This window comes from Emys orbicularis, chromosome 1 (genome assembly GCF_028017835.1).
Source record: "Emys orbicularis isolate rEmyOrb1 chromosome 1, rEmyOrb1.hap1, whole genome shotgun sequence".
NCBI lineage: Eukaryota > Metazoa > Chordata > Testudines > Emydidae > Emys > Emys orbicularis.
This window is the reverse complement of record NC_088683.1, coordinates 338,460,099-338,476,341: the sequence shown is the minus strand read 5'-3', so window position 1 is coordinate 338,476,341 and position 16,243 is coordinate 338,460,099. Positions and strand designations below refer to the sequence as shown.

General features: G+C 40.4%; 1 protein-coding gene across 1 annotated transcript in view; it reads left to right on the top strand.

Moving 5' to 3' along the window:
• CNTN5 (contactin 5) overlaps positions 1 to 16,243 on the top strand; it is a 407,321-nt gene that overhangs the window by 347,969 nt on the left and 43,109 nt on the right. The window contains exons 15-16 of the mRNA XM_065397605.1: positions 4,754 to 4,912; positions 5,363 to 5,512. Coding sequence (XP_065253677.1) covers positions 4,754 to 4,912; positions 5,363 to 5,512 — 309 coding nt within the window. The remainder of the gene's footprint in view (positions 1 to 4,753; positions 4,913 to 5,362; positions 5,513 to 16,243) is intronic.

The window sequence follows — 16,243 nt, the reverse complement described above, 5'->3', positions numbered from 1 at the left end:
TGCTGTCTCCCTTTACTAGTCTTGCTCTTCTAAGTCAGATTCTTGTCCTTCCTCTTTACTACCTAAAGATCTGTTCCTTCAAATCCCTCCTGAAAGCCCACTTCTTCCTAGGAATATTTCCGAGCATATTCTCCACAATTTTCCTTTACCGAACCATTGCCCTGTGTTTTGTTTCTGTTTGTTTTGTCCAGCCTAGGCTGCAAGGTCTTCAGGAAAAGGACATAGTAAAATACCATGTAAATGTATGGTGTTATTTTAGTGTATTTTATTAACAATAAGAGCAATAAAATGAAATAGTGGTAGAAGTTATGAGTAGCCTCGATTTACCCATGCAGGAGATAAGAATTATGCAGAGCAGCCTTTAGTAAAGTACAGGCTATGAGAAATTAATTTGTTGTTTCCTTTCACTATATAGCAGAAAAGCAGGTTTTGTCTAGGGATTCGATGGAAAGGGCAATGCTTAACAGAATTACAAAGACACTGCAATTGGTAATGTCATTTCAAGAAATCCCATATTAACATCAGACGGCAGTAGGAACTCTAAAGAACCTCGCTCGATGATGGATAGAACAATTCCTAAAGTTAAAAAAAAAAAAAAAAAAAAGAAACCTCATAACAAGTTTTCCAAAATACAATCTCTTTTGCCCTAAAATAAAAGAAAGTTCCTTAACTAAACTGAGGAGTTGCTTTGCCAGAAGATAATCCACCAATGTCCTTTATGCTGGGTTTCTATTGATTCTGGAGCTGCATAAGTGAATGTTCCACACCAAGCAAGCTTCCCTACAAAGATGCAACCATATTGCACTTATGTCTAGTCACTTTCTGAGCAGAGTTTAGAGAGGAGCATATGAGCAGACTTGCTTTTTTCCCCCTAAATTAACTATTTTTAAATTTAATAAAATGTTTTAGAAATCCTGAACCATAATACAACCCTTGGGTGAAAAGCATCTTAAACTTAACCATCTGGCTGACACTATAAATGATGACAGCTGAGCATAAAATATAATGGCATTTCCACAAAATGAGTAACATCTGCATGGCACTCAGGTCTTGGGCTAACTGTCATCCATTTGTCATCACCGAAGCTTTTGTCCCTTATTAATCCCCTTTCAAAAGTGCCTGATGTTGGACATGAAAATGCTTTTTAAAGTCCTCCTGCAGACAGTGTGAGACTACACACCCCAGAAAGTTTAAGGAGACATTGACTATGAATGATTTAGAAGGTATTGAAACCATAAGAAAACTCGGGCAATAAAATGTATTGAGAATTTAACATGTGACATTGACATAACTAAATTTCTACCAATTTCATGTAAAGAAAATCATGTTATTACTATAATACAGTGGTTGGAAACTCACTCTCTCCATAAAGATATGAAGTCTTTAGGGAAAATGGTATCACAAAGGACCTGTAATGTTGCTTAAGATTAGGGCATAGGCACTATAATACTGTGCCCAGAGCTTCAGCTTCTGGAGCAGGGCCAGCTCTAGGATTTTTGCCGCCCCAAGCAAAAACAATTTTGGCCGCCCACCCACCCCCCGTTTTTTTCTTACCCCACCCCTGGCCCCGCCTCAACTCCGCCCCTTCCCCAAATCCCCAGCCCTGCCTCCTCCCCCCAGGCTCTCAAGCCTAGGAGGGAGGGGGAGAAGCGGCGCGCGAGCGGCAGCAGCGGAGGTGAGCTAGGGCGGCCGGGGCACATTTTTAGGGGCAGCATTCTGGCGCCGGCCATGCTGTCCCTAAAAATGTGCCGCCCCAAGCACCAGCTTGTTTTGCTGGTGCCTAGAGCCGGCCCTGTTCTGGAGTCACAGGATTACATTAAAATTGGAGCATTTATTAAAAAAAAAAGTTTCTCACCAGTGTGGTTGCGAGGTAAACTCTAAAATGATGTCTGCCTGAGTCTGCAAATAGATTAAAGCAATTGCTGGGGAAGGGGGTGGACTCACCCCATTCATCTCAATGGGTGTTAACGCCAAGATCAACAGCAGCCCAGCAGGGGACTCTGTGTGTGGCAGGAGAAGAGTGCAGTGGGTCCTGCCCACTTAAGCAGATACATGCCCAGCTGCTGGGGTAAGTACTTAGGGACACTCTTGCTGCCATCTTGTCTCCCTAGAAGGAGAGCAGAGTCCCCCGCCCACCACTGCCCCGTGAGGCCTTGTATTATGCCTTAGTCCAGCCCTGTTTATGGTTAGAGAGAGCAGCAAAATGTTCAAAGGGAAAATGCTCTGTGAAGCACTGAGTCCAAAGGCTGGACTTGGCACCGAGTATAAGGGCAGGGGAGGGAATCTGAGGATGTGGAGTGACTATGCCTTAGTCTACATATATGGTTAATGGATAAAATTACAGCTTCACAGTGAAGCGGTGGGACTGAACTACGGCAAAGTCCTGATTGTAATTATTTTGTCATAATTCATACAAGTATTGTTTTGCTGAAGGGAATATCAGAGGGACTGTAAAGTCAAGTGATACTAGCTAGTTTGTGGTTGCAAAACACCACATCTGGTGAGGCGAGACTCACAGCTACAAAATTTTCCAGACCTTTTTAAGTCCTCAGGCTTAACATTCCACTTGTGCCCTTGCTTTCATCACTCTGGGTGTAATTTGGCATTTCTCCATGTGCTACTGAAGGACTCCAATCACCTAGTGTGTTGGCTCTGAATTCTCTGAAGTGTCCAGTTAACTTGTTTATTTTTCTTTTGCAATAAGATACTGAGCAATATCTATACATTTTTTTACACATTAGAATTCAAGGCAAAAATATATACCTTACAATGTCAAATGCCCAGATAATTTAATAGGTGATACTACAGGATTACCATAGCTTGTTTTCTAATGTTTCATTTAAATGATACAGTTTCCAGGTATTTCATTATCACAAATATTTTGTAATATAACTTATTTCAGAGGGAAGAGAAGATTATGCAGTTTATTACTTTTCCCCCTGAAATTCAAAACAACCTGGAGTTCATCAGTTTAACCCCCAAATCCACTTGGTACCAGGTATTCCCTGACTTTCCCATTAACTTTGATCAGAGTTGCTAGCATCAGTTCAAGCATGGGTTCATTATTGCCATCTGAAGGGCCAAAAGAAGCCAATATATATTTATGATTACATACATACTGATAGAAAATCTTGGCACAAGACTGGTTATAACATAAGTTACTTTGTTTTACATTCAATGAAATTAAAAGGTGGGAAATTCAAAACCAATAGAAGGAAATGCCTTTGCACACAACATGTAATTAAAGTTGTTGAAACCAAGAATTTAAGATTCAGAAAGATATTTATATCGATATCAAGAATATACAGATGTCATAATTATGAGAAAATTTTCTGAAGGAATCAAACCTGGTGCTTCAGGGTTTAAGCCAATCTCTAATTATAAGAGACCACGATAAGATTTATGTTGGGGTCAGATTATTCCACATTTGCTTACTCATAGAGTCATAGAGTTTAAGGCAAAAGGGACCACCAGATCATCTAGTCTGACCTGTATATCACAGACCACCAACACCACCCAGAACCTGCATACTAAACCTAACCTTACTGTGGGGTTCATACCCCTTCCTCCGAGGAATCTGCTTCTCACCACTGCTGGAGAGAGGATACTGATCCAGTATGGTAGTTAATATGGTCTCAGAGTCCAGTAATACCGAGGTCTGGAGAAGACGGGGGGTGTTCATATCCATGTTTTTGGTTCTGACTCATCTCTGTTAGCAATCTTAATTAATCAGATAACATATGCAAATAAAAAATAATTCATTATGATTGTCTGCATCTGAGTACAGTAAAATAATATTTTTCACTTCTCAGGAGATGAAAAGCAATTTTGTTGTTTGGGTTTTTTTTTCCTGGACCCTATAACAAACAATATCCTTTGGAATATTAGCTTAAATGAAAAACAAAAAACATTCAAACAAGCTATTAAATGATGCAGGGAATGATTGAATGTGTGAGACAGTATATATATTGAATTCTTGATTTGGTGATTATCAAAATTTAGTGGTTTTCAAGACACCTGTTGACCTTAGTTTTACTTTGAACATGGTTCATTTGTCATATCAACAAACTGTGGTGTTTGCCTCTACAACATCCAAAATTTGCTTTATATTTATTAATTTCATATAATTATTATTTATTACTTTTACAGCACATGACATGTTGTGGGCTTTTAAGGCATCATTGCTACCTTGAAGAGTTTACAGTCTGAGTCTTCCTTCAGCAACAGGGTCTGTGTATTGACTTAAATGGGACTCCTAATGCACATAAGGGTTTGTCCACATAGATCCAACTGCTGGATCAGGACTTGAGTTCTGATGAAGCAGAGCAAGAAAGACTGCAAGTAGATGGTGCAAGGCTGTTATAAGGGAGAAAAGAACATATGGCTGTTTAGTTTAACCTTAGATACTTCTTAAAGGTTGCTATTTTATTTTTATTTATCTTAGGTTTTAAAAAATTAAAGAATAAAGTAATTGGTGATGTTTTTTTAAATTCCTGTTTCTATTTCTAATTCCACAGCTATCACTCTGACATGTTAATTGCTTCTCCCTCATGAAGCATTACAAAACTAGAAATAATCATAATTTGTCATCAGAAATCATAGAAATCAACCACCTCAGTGATATGCATCTTAACTATGTATTTCATGAATACTGAACTGTATCATGTTGTTATGGAAACACATGTATCCTGTATTAGTGCTGCTGAATTGGCATGACAGTGCAGTTCTTTTTATTCTTCGACCTTATTTCTAGGTCCTCCTGGTCCCCCAGGAATAGTGATAGTTGAGGAAATTACAGAAACCACGGCGACGCTCTCCTGGAGTCCTGGGGCAGACAACCACAGCCCTATCTCCACATACAACTTACAAGCACGCAGCCCATTTTCACTTGGCTGGCAGACCGTAAAAACAGGTGAGAGAAAGATTTTTAACATAATATGAGTAGGCTGAGTTCAAAACTCATGGCTCAAGAGAATAGGAACCACCTACACCAGTTGCAGAGGATGGTGATGAAAATAAAAGATAAAAAAGAGTATAATAAGATTATAAAAGAAGATAAAAAAGTAAAAGGTCCAAATTTAAAAATTGCATTTGGATGTCACTTAACAACATGCCTGCAGTGTGGCTGTCCCTGCTGTATCTGTGGATAAAGAGAAGATTTCTGTCTCCAAATAGTTAATCAGCCATCTTTCAGAAGCATTAAATAAACTTATATATATATAACTGATGAGTATTGAGCAATTGATTTCCACTACCTCCAGTGATCTTTAATATTGTAAAATTCAGTTCCACACACCACTGGCATATTACACATAAGTTTCAGGTGAGTTAATGATTTACACATTGTCTTTGCTCTCTACAGTTCCAGAGAACATAAGTGGTGATATGGAATCTGCTGTGGCAGTAGAACTGAACCCATGGGTGGAATATGAATTCAGAGTTGTAGCAACCAACAAAATCGGGACTGGGGATCCAAGTGCACCATCTCGAGTGATCAGAACCAGTGAAGCAGGTAAGAACTTTGAAAGCCACAAGTTTATTCTGCAGGAACCATCAGGAATAAGGACATTTATCTTTCTATAGCATCTTGCAGACGTCTCTGTTGGCAGTCACCACTAATCTAGTGTAATATTTTTTTCCCAATGGGAGAGCTTGTTCATTCAAAACAAAATTATTTTTTAGTTTGGGAAAACTTCAAATAAGATGCCCAGCCCTCTCTTACCTTCTTCAAGTGTTAGGCCATTACACTGTGTCCTCTGCTTTATACAGCTCGCTGTCCTCTAACCAGGGCCACCCGGGGGGGTGGGGGGGGCAAGTGGGGCAATTTGCCCCAGGCCTTGGGCCCTGCAGGGGCCCCCATGAGAATATAGTATTCTATAATATTGCAACTTTTTTTTATGGAAGGGGCCCCCAAAATTGCTTTGCCCCAGGTCCCCTGAATCCTCTGGGTGGCCCTGCCTCTAACCTGCAGCTCCAGACCCTTCTTGATCCATGATCTCCCAGGACACTCTTCTGGTTTATGAACAGGATCACACATCATTCTACTGCAGACTCATACATGCCCATTATTATTTCCTCTTCCCAGGACTTTCTGTCACCCAGTCCCTCTCTGTCCCCTTTTCTTCACTATAAATCCTTCATAAGTTCCATTGTTTTGAAAGTCCAGTGAAATCCTACTAGTCCTCTACTGTGTCCACTGGATCCACTGCTGCTGTATTCCAATCCAGTGCATTCTGGCTATTTCCTTGTATACCAGAATAAATTGTGTGTGTGCCTCTGCGGAAGACTCAGAACATTCCTGGTTGTGGCATGCAATGTCAATAAACCAATTAAGAGCTTTGGACAAAGTTGAAGTAAATGGTGAATTTGTCATTTAGTGCACCTGTTAAAGACAGCATGGTGAACCAGAAACCAGTTGCTACTGCCTCAGTTTTGATAATCTTCTCTTTAGCAAAAAACACTATCCATATAATCAATACATTATTCAGACCTCTTGGAAATGCAAATGTCCAAAACTTTGGGAGGTTAAGTGCAATTTATAGAGAGACTAGGGGGATGGAGAAACAAGTTGTGTGTGGCAGAAAAGGAACATGAGGGACGCTTATTTTGAACTATTTAGATGGAGGGACAAATCGGGAGAGGAGATGTGTTTAGGGAGAAGGGTGGGAGACAGAGATGGGGTTGGGAGTAAGCATCCAAGTGGATCTCAACTTCTGAACACTTGAGGATTTTCCCTGCCACTATTTACATCACTTCTGGTTGTTTTGTTTTCCATTAAGTGTAGGGTGACCAGATGTCGCATTTTTAAAGGGACAGTCCAGTTTTTGGGGACTTTTTCTTATATAGGCGCCTATTACCCCCCATCCCCTGTCCCGTTTTTTCACAGTTGCTATCTGGTAACCCTAGTTAAGTGACTTGTAAGTAGGCTGTTAATCATATAGAGTAGTTGTTTTCAAGCTTAAATGAAACCAGCCATGCTTTTGTAACCCATGCCTTCTGGTGTGGTGCTCTGTCCCCCTTGAGTGGCACCTAGATCATGTAGAGACTGATGAGTCTGCAACAGCCGTGGCTAAGAGCTATGGGGCTTTTAGCTCATGTAGTAGAGGATCATGCAGTAAGCTTCAGAAGTCCGTGGTTCTATCCCTGCCTACAACTGGCATCTGCTGGCCTTACAGTTTTATCATTTGCGTATAGGAATAATTAGATGAATAGGTTAGTCACGCCTCGTTCTGTTTTCTATCTTTTCATGAGAGGAGATTGTAAGGATTGCAAGTGGTAATGCCATAGTCTATCTGCATTCATAGTTCTGGGGTCATTCATAGGGTCAGCCTTTGAGCTTTGTTAATTATGTGCATTAGAGCCATAGTTCACTGGTCTGTGGACTCATCGCCTCATAGACGTTAAGGTCAGAAGGGACCATTGTGATCATCTAGTCCAGTGGTGGGCAACTTGCGGCCCGCGGGTAATCCGCCGGTGGGCCGCGAGACAGTTTGTTTACATTGACCATCTGCAGGCATGGCTGCCCGCAGCTCCCAGTGGCTGCGGGGTTCACCATTCCTGGCCCATGGGAGCTGCCGGAAGCAGCAGCCAGCACGTCCTTGCGGCCCGCGCTGCTTCCCGCAGCTCCCATTGGCCAGGAACAGCGAACTGTGGCCACTGGGAGCTGCGGGTGGCCATGAATGCGGATGGTCAATGTAAGCAAACTGTCTCACTGCTCGCCAGTGGATTACCCTGATGGGCTACGTGCGGCCCGCGGGCCACAGGTTGCCCAACACTGATCCAGTCTGACCTCCTGCACGTTGCAGGCCGCAGAACCTCACCCACCCACTCTTGCAATAGAAACCACACATAAACAGTCATTCTTAAAACAGTCATGATAGATGCAGTTAGACTGACTTTTATATATATATATTATCTGTAGTCATAATAAAGAATGTTTCATTTTTTTCTGTTTTAAATAGCCGCTTTGTTGTTGTTTTAAAAATAGGTTTCACTGTACAGTCATAGAACTGCACGCAGGGTCGATGGATTTTCATTCCTTCCTGCCAAAGGATACATTTTACCAGACTTCTGTGCCTTGTTCACTCTGTTTTTAGTCACACAGTACCTCTCTCCTTTTATTTTTAAGCAGGAACTCCATATGCTTCATACTTTGCTCCATTACAGTCCGAAGGGAGAGAAGGAAAACGATATGAAAAATACATGACCTACTCTCATTTAAAATAGTGTTTGGAAAAGCTTTTACCATCAGCCTTATGCTTTCCCTGGTTTTGTACCATATGTAGGGCTGGTATTACTAATTCTGTTGAACCCAAATGTTCTAACTACTTCTCTGGTTAGGCAGGTGATACAAATCAGAGAGGACACAGACATTCCAAGAGAAGCTTATCTCAGGTGATAGGCTGCATCCAAAAGCTTATATTCACTCAGATTTATGAATGCATATCCTGTGTTTAAAAGGATGGTTCTGTGTTTTAATGGACCAGATGTATTTTAGGCCGTGAATGAGTATTTTTCTCACCATCTGGGTTTTGAAAATTTAATGCTGTAGTTTGCAGTCATGTTGTGTGTGTGGGTTGTTTTATTTCATTTCTTTTCAGTTGTTTGCCAAACAAAAGTTGCATTTTCTAATTCATTTCCCTATAACCCTGATGAAAAGTCCTCCCCATCCCCACCAATTTTTTCTTTTTCTTGGTTTTAGCTGTGAGATTTCAATCAATAATACATAACAATAAGTAGAGGAAGAATATTGGGACTGGATGACACACGTGTATAATATGTGTTGTGTCCCTGTCTAGTGGCTGGTACACATAAATGATGACAGCCTACTACTTCTTTTTTAACTTAAGTGGTAGAGATGTGTGTTTAGATGCTGAAGTGCCCAGGATCAAACCAGGCTGCAAGTAAATACATTTGTATTTGCTGTTGAATGAAAACTTTGTGATTAATGAACTTAAATAGGGTCATTCTACATGATTTTTTAAACATCCTCCCATCCCCAGTTTGATGCTCTCTTTCTTTCCCTATAACATTTTTAACTACAGAATTGTTCTAGTTTTAAGTGTGTGTTTTGGAGCATGGCATGTTAAATCCCATACAAATGTCAATAAATCAACTTGTGGCTTTGGAACAAGCTGAAGTAAATGGTGAATTTGTCATTCAATGTATGTGTTAAAGACAGCCTGGTGAACCAGAAATCAGTTGCCACTGCCTCCTTCTCATTAGTGAAAACACTATCCAGTTGTTTGTCTGTTTGTTGGGGTTTTAAAAAAAAGAGAAAAAAAGGAAGATTATTTTTAATTGCAACAAGGGATGGCTTTCCAATTTGTTAAAATATTGAAAGCGAGTTTTAAAATGTTTACTCCTAATGATAACTTAATAAACTATGTTTATGGAAAACTGACACAGATATCAGTAGTAGCAAACTTACACATTATTCATAATTTTATAGGGCCTCAGGTTTCTCCATGCTTCACAGAAAAATATGGGCCTCTGCCTTGAAAAGCTTACACTCAAAAGCCACAATCTTGAGACTGGATTCTACATGAAGTCAGAGGTCCATGCCAGTAGATCCAGTTGCAGGATTCGGTCTTAAATGATGGATTTGGAGGACAAGCATAATTATCTCATATACCAGGAAGGAATGGGGTGAGGAAAGATTCAGGTTATGGATATGTGATTACAGTTATGACGCGCAGGCATAAAGAAGACTTGATTCTTGTTTGTTTAGATAGACTGTTTAGACCAGTGGTAGGCAACTTGCGGCCCGCAGGCTGCATGCAGCCCATCAGGGTAATCTGATTGCGGGCCGTGAGACATTTTGCTAATATTGACCGTCCTCAGGCATGGCCGCTCACAGCTCCCAGTGGCCACGGTTCACCGTTCCCGGAAATGGCAGCTGCGGGAAGTGGCGGGCAGCAGGGTATAATCAATGAGTCTTTAATTGAAAACTGCACCTTAACATTTTGAACAGAAAACTTCTAAATTATTTCTCATTTTTCTTTAATTTTCTTCCACCCTACTTTGTGTTTTAACATTAATTCTGTTTAATTAAAGGAGGACTTTCCATCTTATTATTTTCAACACACCATTTTCTATTTTTATACATTTTCATATTATGTTTTTTATTGATTTTAGTCAACACACATCTTTTCAACAATGCTTAGTAAATTGAAGTGTTCTCTCAATACAACTGGGAAAATCTAAATAAAAAAAAAAAATAGCCCCAGCAGTTCTACAAAGTATGTTTGGTAGTGCCTTCTAAATGCCCTTCAGCCTCAGGTACAAGGGTCCTATGTATCGCGAAAGGAGACAGAATGAAGGGAATGCCATTTCACAGTACAAACAGCCACCTGGTTGAATTGCTGGGATGGTTTCTGGTATAGGAAATGATGGACAATGTTCTATGGCTTCGTCTGTGATTGTACAGGACCTGTGTTCCTTCTCCTTGTTTGTTCTGACATACAGACTGTGACCAATCACTATAAAGTATTTTCGTAACCTTTTTGGGCTCCTTCGTCCACATCTCCCATTTGATTTCTAGCTCATAATAATACACGGGAGGCAACCTCTCTGATTGTGTCTGGCTGCCAGTTTGTCTCTCCTCTGGAGTGGGGTTTTGGTTTTTGTCATCAAGAAACATGGAACAAACAGAGAAGGAAACATCAAAGAGGCACAGCAAAAAGAAAACTAATTTGCTGTACCTCTTGCCCTAGCATTTTTCCATGGGAGCCCTAGTGTTTTCTGCCCTTTTTTCCCCACAGCCTTCACATTTTTTTTCGGCACATTGGGAAGCTATTTTCTTCAATCCTTGGGCTATTTCCATAGTCTCCAGAGATATTATCTTGAGTTTCTCAGACTCCCTCACTTCCCAGAAGAGTAGTCAACACATGCACACGGCCCTACGTTTCCTAGGCCTGGAGAGCTCATTCCCTGCAAATACTCTGACACCCCAGATGCATAGCATTTTCCAGGATTTTCTCCAGGTGCTTCTTGGCTCCCAAGAGAGGAGGAATCAGCCCTTTATTTGAGCTGACGTGAAACTCATAACTTCAAAATGGAATCCACAGATTCACTCTGCTAGCTGTGGACTAGCGAGATTGCTCTGCCCTTTAGTTTCTGGTCCTATCTCTCCAGGGCAAAGGGCATCTTTTTACAGACAGATTCCTTGGGCCCAGTTTTACTGCAGGACACTTCAGCAACTGGTGACTGCAGAAGCATGTGACCAGTCCAGATTCCTGAAAATGTAAGGGTGCCACATAATGTCTGAGCCTGCTAGGAGACTCCACCTTCCTGAATTTTCTCCATAAAAGCCCTTCAGATTCTGGACCATCAGGCAGTCTGCCTGAACCTATCCAAAATTCCCCTATGGGAGTAATCTCTTAAATTAGAAATTTTCCAGCAGGTTACTAAACAATGAGATAAACCTATTTAGAGACTAGTTCACATCAAAAAGTCATGCCAAGTGTCCTTTGCTGTATAACTGGTATCTCCTTCTCTTACTCTGGAGGGTGGGTATTTATTTTTCCTCTTCATGCACAGCAAGGTGCAGTTCAGGTAGATGGTCAAGATCGATTTCCTATACTAAAGACAGTGGTAGCTTCACCTCTTGTGTCTTGGCTCATGCAGGCGGTGACCTTCCACTACTCTCCAAACAGGTACCGTTTGTTCCTTGGACCCTCAACTTTGTCCTTCTGAAATTAACTGGATCCAACCTTTGAGACTGTCCACTAAGAACCTGAACCTCAAGATGGTTTTCCTAGAGGCAGTTATCAAAGCCAGGGAGGCTGGAAGAACTGGCCACAGTCAGTCCCCTATTTACTCCCATACATGCTTTCCCACAGCATCCTGTCCTCTTCTTTCCCAAACTAGAATCATTTATTTTCTATTTATTTTCTATTTTTTTACCTGAAAATCCTAGATGGAAAGACCTTGGAACAAATGGAACCTCAGAAGGTCTCGTGTTTTACTGGAAGATCCGAATCCTTCAAGAAAATGTGTGTGTCTTGCATCTGAAGAAGTGAGGTTCTTACCCACGAAAGCTTATGCTCCCAATACTTCTGTTAGTCTTAAAGGTGCCACAGGACCCTCTGTTGCTTTTTACAGATTCAGACTAACACGGCTACCCCTCTGATACTTGTGTGTGGAAGGAAATTTAATTCTTTTCAAAAAGATATGGCTCCAGCCTCTCTGCCCATTCATGAGCAGAGCTGCCCTGTTAATCTGTGAGGACATTCGATGCACTCCACATTTATGGCAGGCAGGCTGCCTCTGGGCTTATGAGAGCTCTGGGATAACACACATCCCGGCTGAACAATGTGATTCTGCCTCACCTCCAACACAGAGCTGTCATCCACAAGACATGATCATGCCCATACAGATAATCCACAACAGCAGTGAATGTGTAATTCATCTACCATTTTTTTATAATTAAATGGAAATTGACAGCTGTAAGTTAGTGGCTTATACAAGCTTGATTTGAGAATAGAGTCTTTTTCTCTCACTGCCCCCCATTTTTTATCCCTTCTTCCCCAGATCAGTAACAGGACTATATACTACTACAGTATTTAAATACCCCTGGCAGCAATCGTTGGAATGGTATCAGGTAATCGACAGAATAATAAACAGGTTTCCACTTGCCTTAATTTTCTAATTAAACCCTAATCTTGTTACTTAGTTCATATTTAGTTAACATGATTGCTCTTCATAGCTCCTTTCACTGGAATGGATAATACTGTGATTTTCTGGCACATCTAACTCACAGCCAGTTCCAGTAATTCTGTTAATTCTAGCCTTGATACATATTTTATAGGCCACAAGGTGAAAAGAGCCAATAACATCAATTTAAACATGCCAGATATTCCACGAAAGCAACTGGGCATTTGGAGCCTGGGGGCAGAGCGTCAATTACATTATCTATTCATGGTGGAACGTGGGTAGGAGAGAAATTGAGTAGACTCAGAATTTAACCTGCTAATTGTGCATGCAAACGATTCTCTGAGCTAATAGGCTGATGACATTTAGTTGTAGAAGATTGTTTGTAGGATTAAAAATATAAATAAATCAACCTTCTTCTGAGTTAGGCCTTCCTTGCGTTACATTAAAGAATGAATATACCACAGTGAAAAATTGGCTTCTTTGGTCTGGTTTGTTGTTTGGGTTTTGTTTTGTTTTGTTTTGTTTTGTTTGAGCTGGAGAAAAAAGGTTTCAGCGTTTCTATTAATTACTATTAATTTTAGTCTACAATCAAATCCACTGCTGTATTGAGATTTGATGATGTTTAAATGGATAACTAAGGCCTTTGAGGGTAAGGTGGCTCCTGAAGGAGCCCCAAAAGCAAAAATAAAAAGAAGATAGCATGACACGTTGCCCCCCCTGGGGTGCCACCTGATGTACTGGGGTCCTACTGAGCCCGCCCATTCCACCAGCCTGGGCTCCTTCACCCTGTCCTGCTGTGCCAGGCCCTCAAGCCTCCTCTAGTACACACACAGGCAGGGTCACACCCAGCTGCAAAAGGACACAGACACTGAGGTCAGCTCTGTTTGGGAAGCTCAGGGATTGCCCAGCACTCAATTGCACCTCCCCTCCCCCCAGAGTGTAAACCCAAAATTGTATTGTTTTCCACTGCACAGAAATCTGTACAGTGTAAGCTCATGAAAGTCACCCCCTCCCTCTATGTGGAGGAAGATATGCACAGCTTTTCGCCCCCCAGTTATGAATTGCACAAACTGGTTTATAGAAAACAAAACAAGTTTATTAACTACAAAGAATAGATTTTAAGTGCCTATAAGTGATAGCAAACAGATCAAAGCAGATTACTTTAGTAAATAAATAAAAACCACAAGCTGACCTTAACACCTGAGCTAGATAGCTAGGATATAAATTAGCAGATTCTCACTCTGAGTGATAAACAGGCTGGCAGATTCTTAAGACAATGGTTGCCTTGGCTTTCCCAGTTTTTCATATACAGGCTAAAGATCCTTCTAGGCTGGGACCATCACTTCCCACAGTTCAGTCCTTGCCCCTCAGCTTTTCCAGGTGTGTTGTTGCAGGGAGAGTGAGGTCCCCTCATGATGTCATTGTCCCCCTTTTATATCTTCTTCCCACTTGCCGAAAAGCTCTTTTGCCATAAACTAGGTCAAACAGTTCCCATTGCTATCTCTGAGAGGTTTCTATTGTACACAGTTCCTGAAGTAATCTTTGTGCCTGTGTGCATTTCCTCAATAAGCCATTAACATTGTTTGGCCTTTTTACTGTTGTACCTGAAAGGCTGCTTGTGGGTGTTTTCAACCTCACAACATGTTTCAGTAACACATACATAGCCAAAATTCCTAACTTCACATGATGATAACACATACAATCCAACAAGATATTAATGTCTAGCAGATCAAGACTTTTAGAATGATACCTCACAAGACATACTTTGTACAAAACATATCCTAATTGCATGACAGTGGTGAATATTGGGGTGGCAGGGTATCACAGATAGCAACCACTGATTGCATGGGTATGTTTAAAAAAATCCAGTAACTGGTATGTAAAATTGCAGGAGCTAAATCCAAGTACAGTATTGTATGTTACCGGCAAACAAACTGGAAAATTCAAGACATTGTCTTTTGATATTTTCCTGACGTCTGTATCACAGCACTTAAGTTCCCAGTTCCTTTTGTTGTAGTTTTTGAGGGATTCAGCCACTATGTTGCAGTCATGCATCAGATATTACAAGTGAATAGCAATTACGCTTATTTAGTACTAAAATTCAAATGTCCTATACACCAAAGAAAACTTAACACCAAGTGTATGCTGTTGTTTTTCCCCCCATTGTTTTCCAATCAGTTTAATATGGTGCATTACTTCTTCAAAGAAGCTGACACATTTTCACATCCTGTTCCAGCACAGATGAGGTAGGAAATGTTTTCTTGGGAGAATGACAGCGTGAGGGCTGGCCTTTCATGCTATGAAAGATTTTTTATTTAACATTTGTCAGCTTTCCAGATGTATACTGCAGAATATATGTAAGGAAAACAAGGACAAAAAAGCTGCTGAGTTTGTTGTTACTTTGGTCCTTGGATTAGGAAGTTTTGTCAAGCTGTTGACAAATCATATTTCTTAACTGAGATCAAAAACCAAGAAAAGAATTTTTATTGAAAGTACAAGTCTTAAAAGATATATATTTAAAAAAACACTGTAAAAGAAACAAACAGAAGCTGTAGAAGTTCCTTGAACAAACATTTTCATAAGGACTAAAACCAAGTTTAATAATTTATCTTCCCTAAGGAATGAAGCAGTGTCAAAATCTTCTCTTTTTTTAGATGAGATGCTTCAACCTTTATATAAATAATATTTTTGCAAAAAATATCTTCATGATGATAGCAATTAAGAAGCAGCAGCATGGCTTTGTGGGTAAGGCAGTGAGCTGGCTGGGTTCAGTCCCTAGATCTGCCAGAAATTCTCTGTGTGATCTTGGTCATGTAAACTGTTCGCCATGTGAAAAATAAGAGCATAACAATACTTATTTCTATTTTGTCTATTTAGATTGTAATGTCTTCAGGGCAAGGATCACTTTTCCGTGTTTGTACAGTGCCCAGTACGGTGGGTTTTGATCTTGGGTATGGCATTTAGGTGCTACTGTAATACAAATAAATAATCATAAATTGGTCATGGTACCATATTAAAACATGTATTGATCATTACTCTCCTTGAACATCATAACTTGAATAATTGTTGACAAATGTTTGACAAAGAGGAAGGAAGATAGACCCCAACCACAAAGAGGTTATAGTCTGCTGACTTGAATGATACTGTGCCACCTTCATAAACATTCAACTGACTTTAATTTTAAATATGTAGGTGAGATTTTTTTGACATCAATGGACATTTTACCTTTTGCTTTATTGGAAGCAGACTTAGGCCAAGGATGAGAACTGCTAACATTATTTTAATTGCCAAAACCTACAGTATAATAACCAGTTTCGGGAAGCCAGAATTAGTCTGTTGTTGTCAGCATCTATTTCAGCTCATTATGGCAATGCAGCCAAGGCATGTACCCTAATCACTTTACTGAGCAACATTCAAGATATGTTTGTTGTTATAATTGGTCTCTTTTTATACTAATTCCACGACATCCTACAGCCATTCCACATAAAAATCCTCATTAAAGTTCATACTATAGGTGCGTGCGTGTGTGTGTGTTCTAAAAGGTAAGTGCAATACTGTTTTTAAAGTGCAATTGCTTGTATAGACA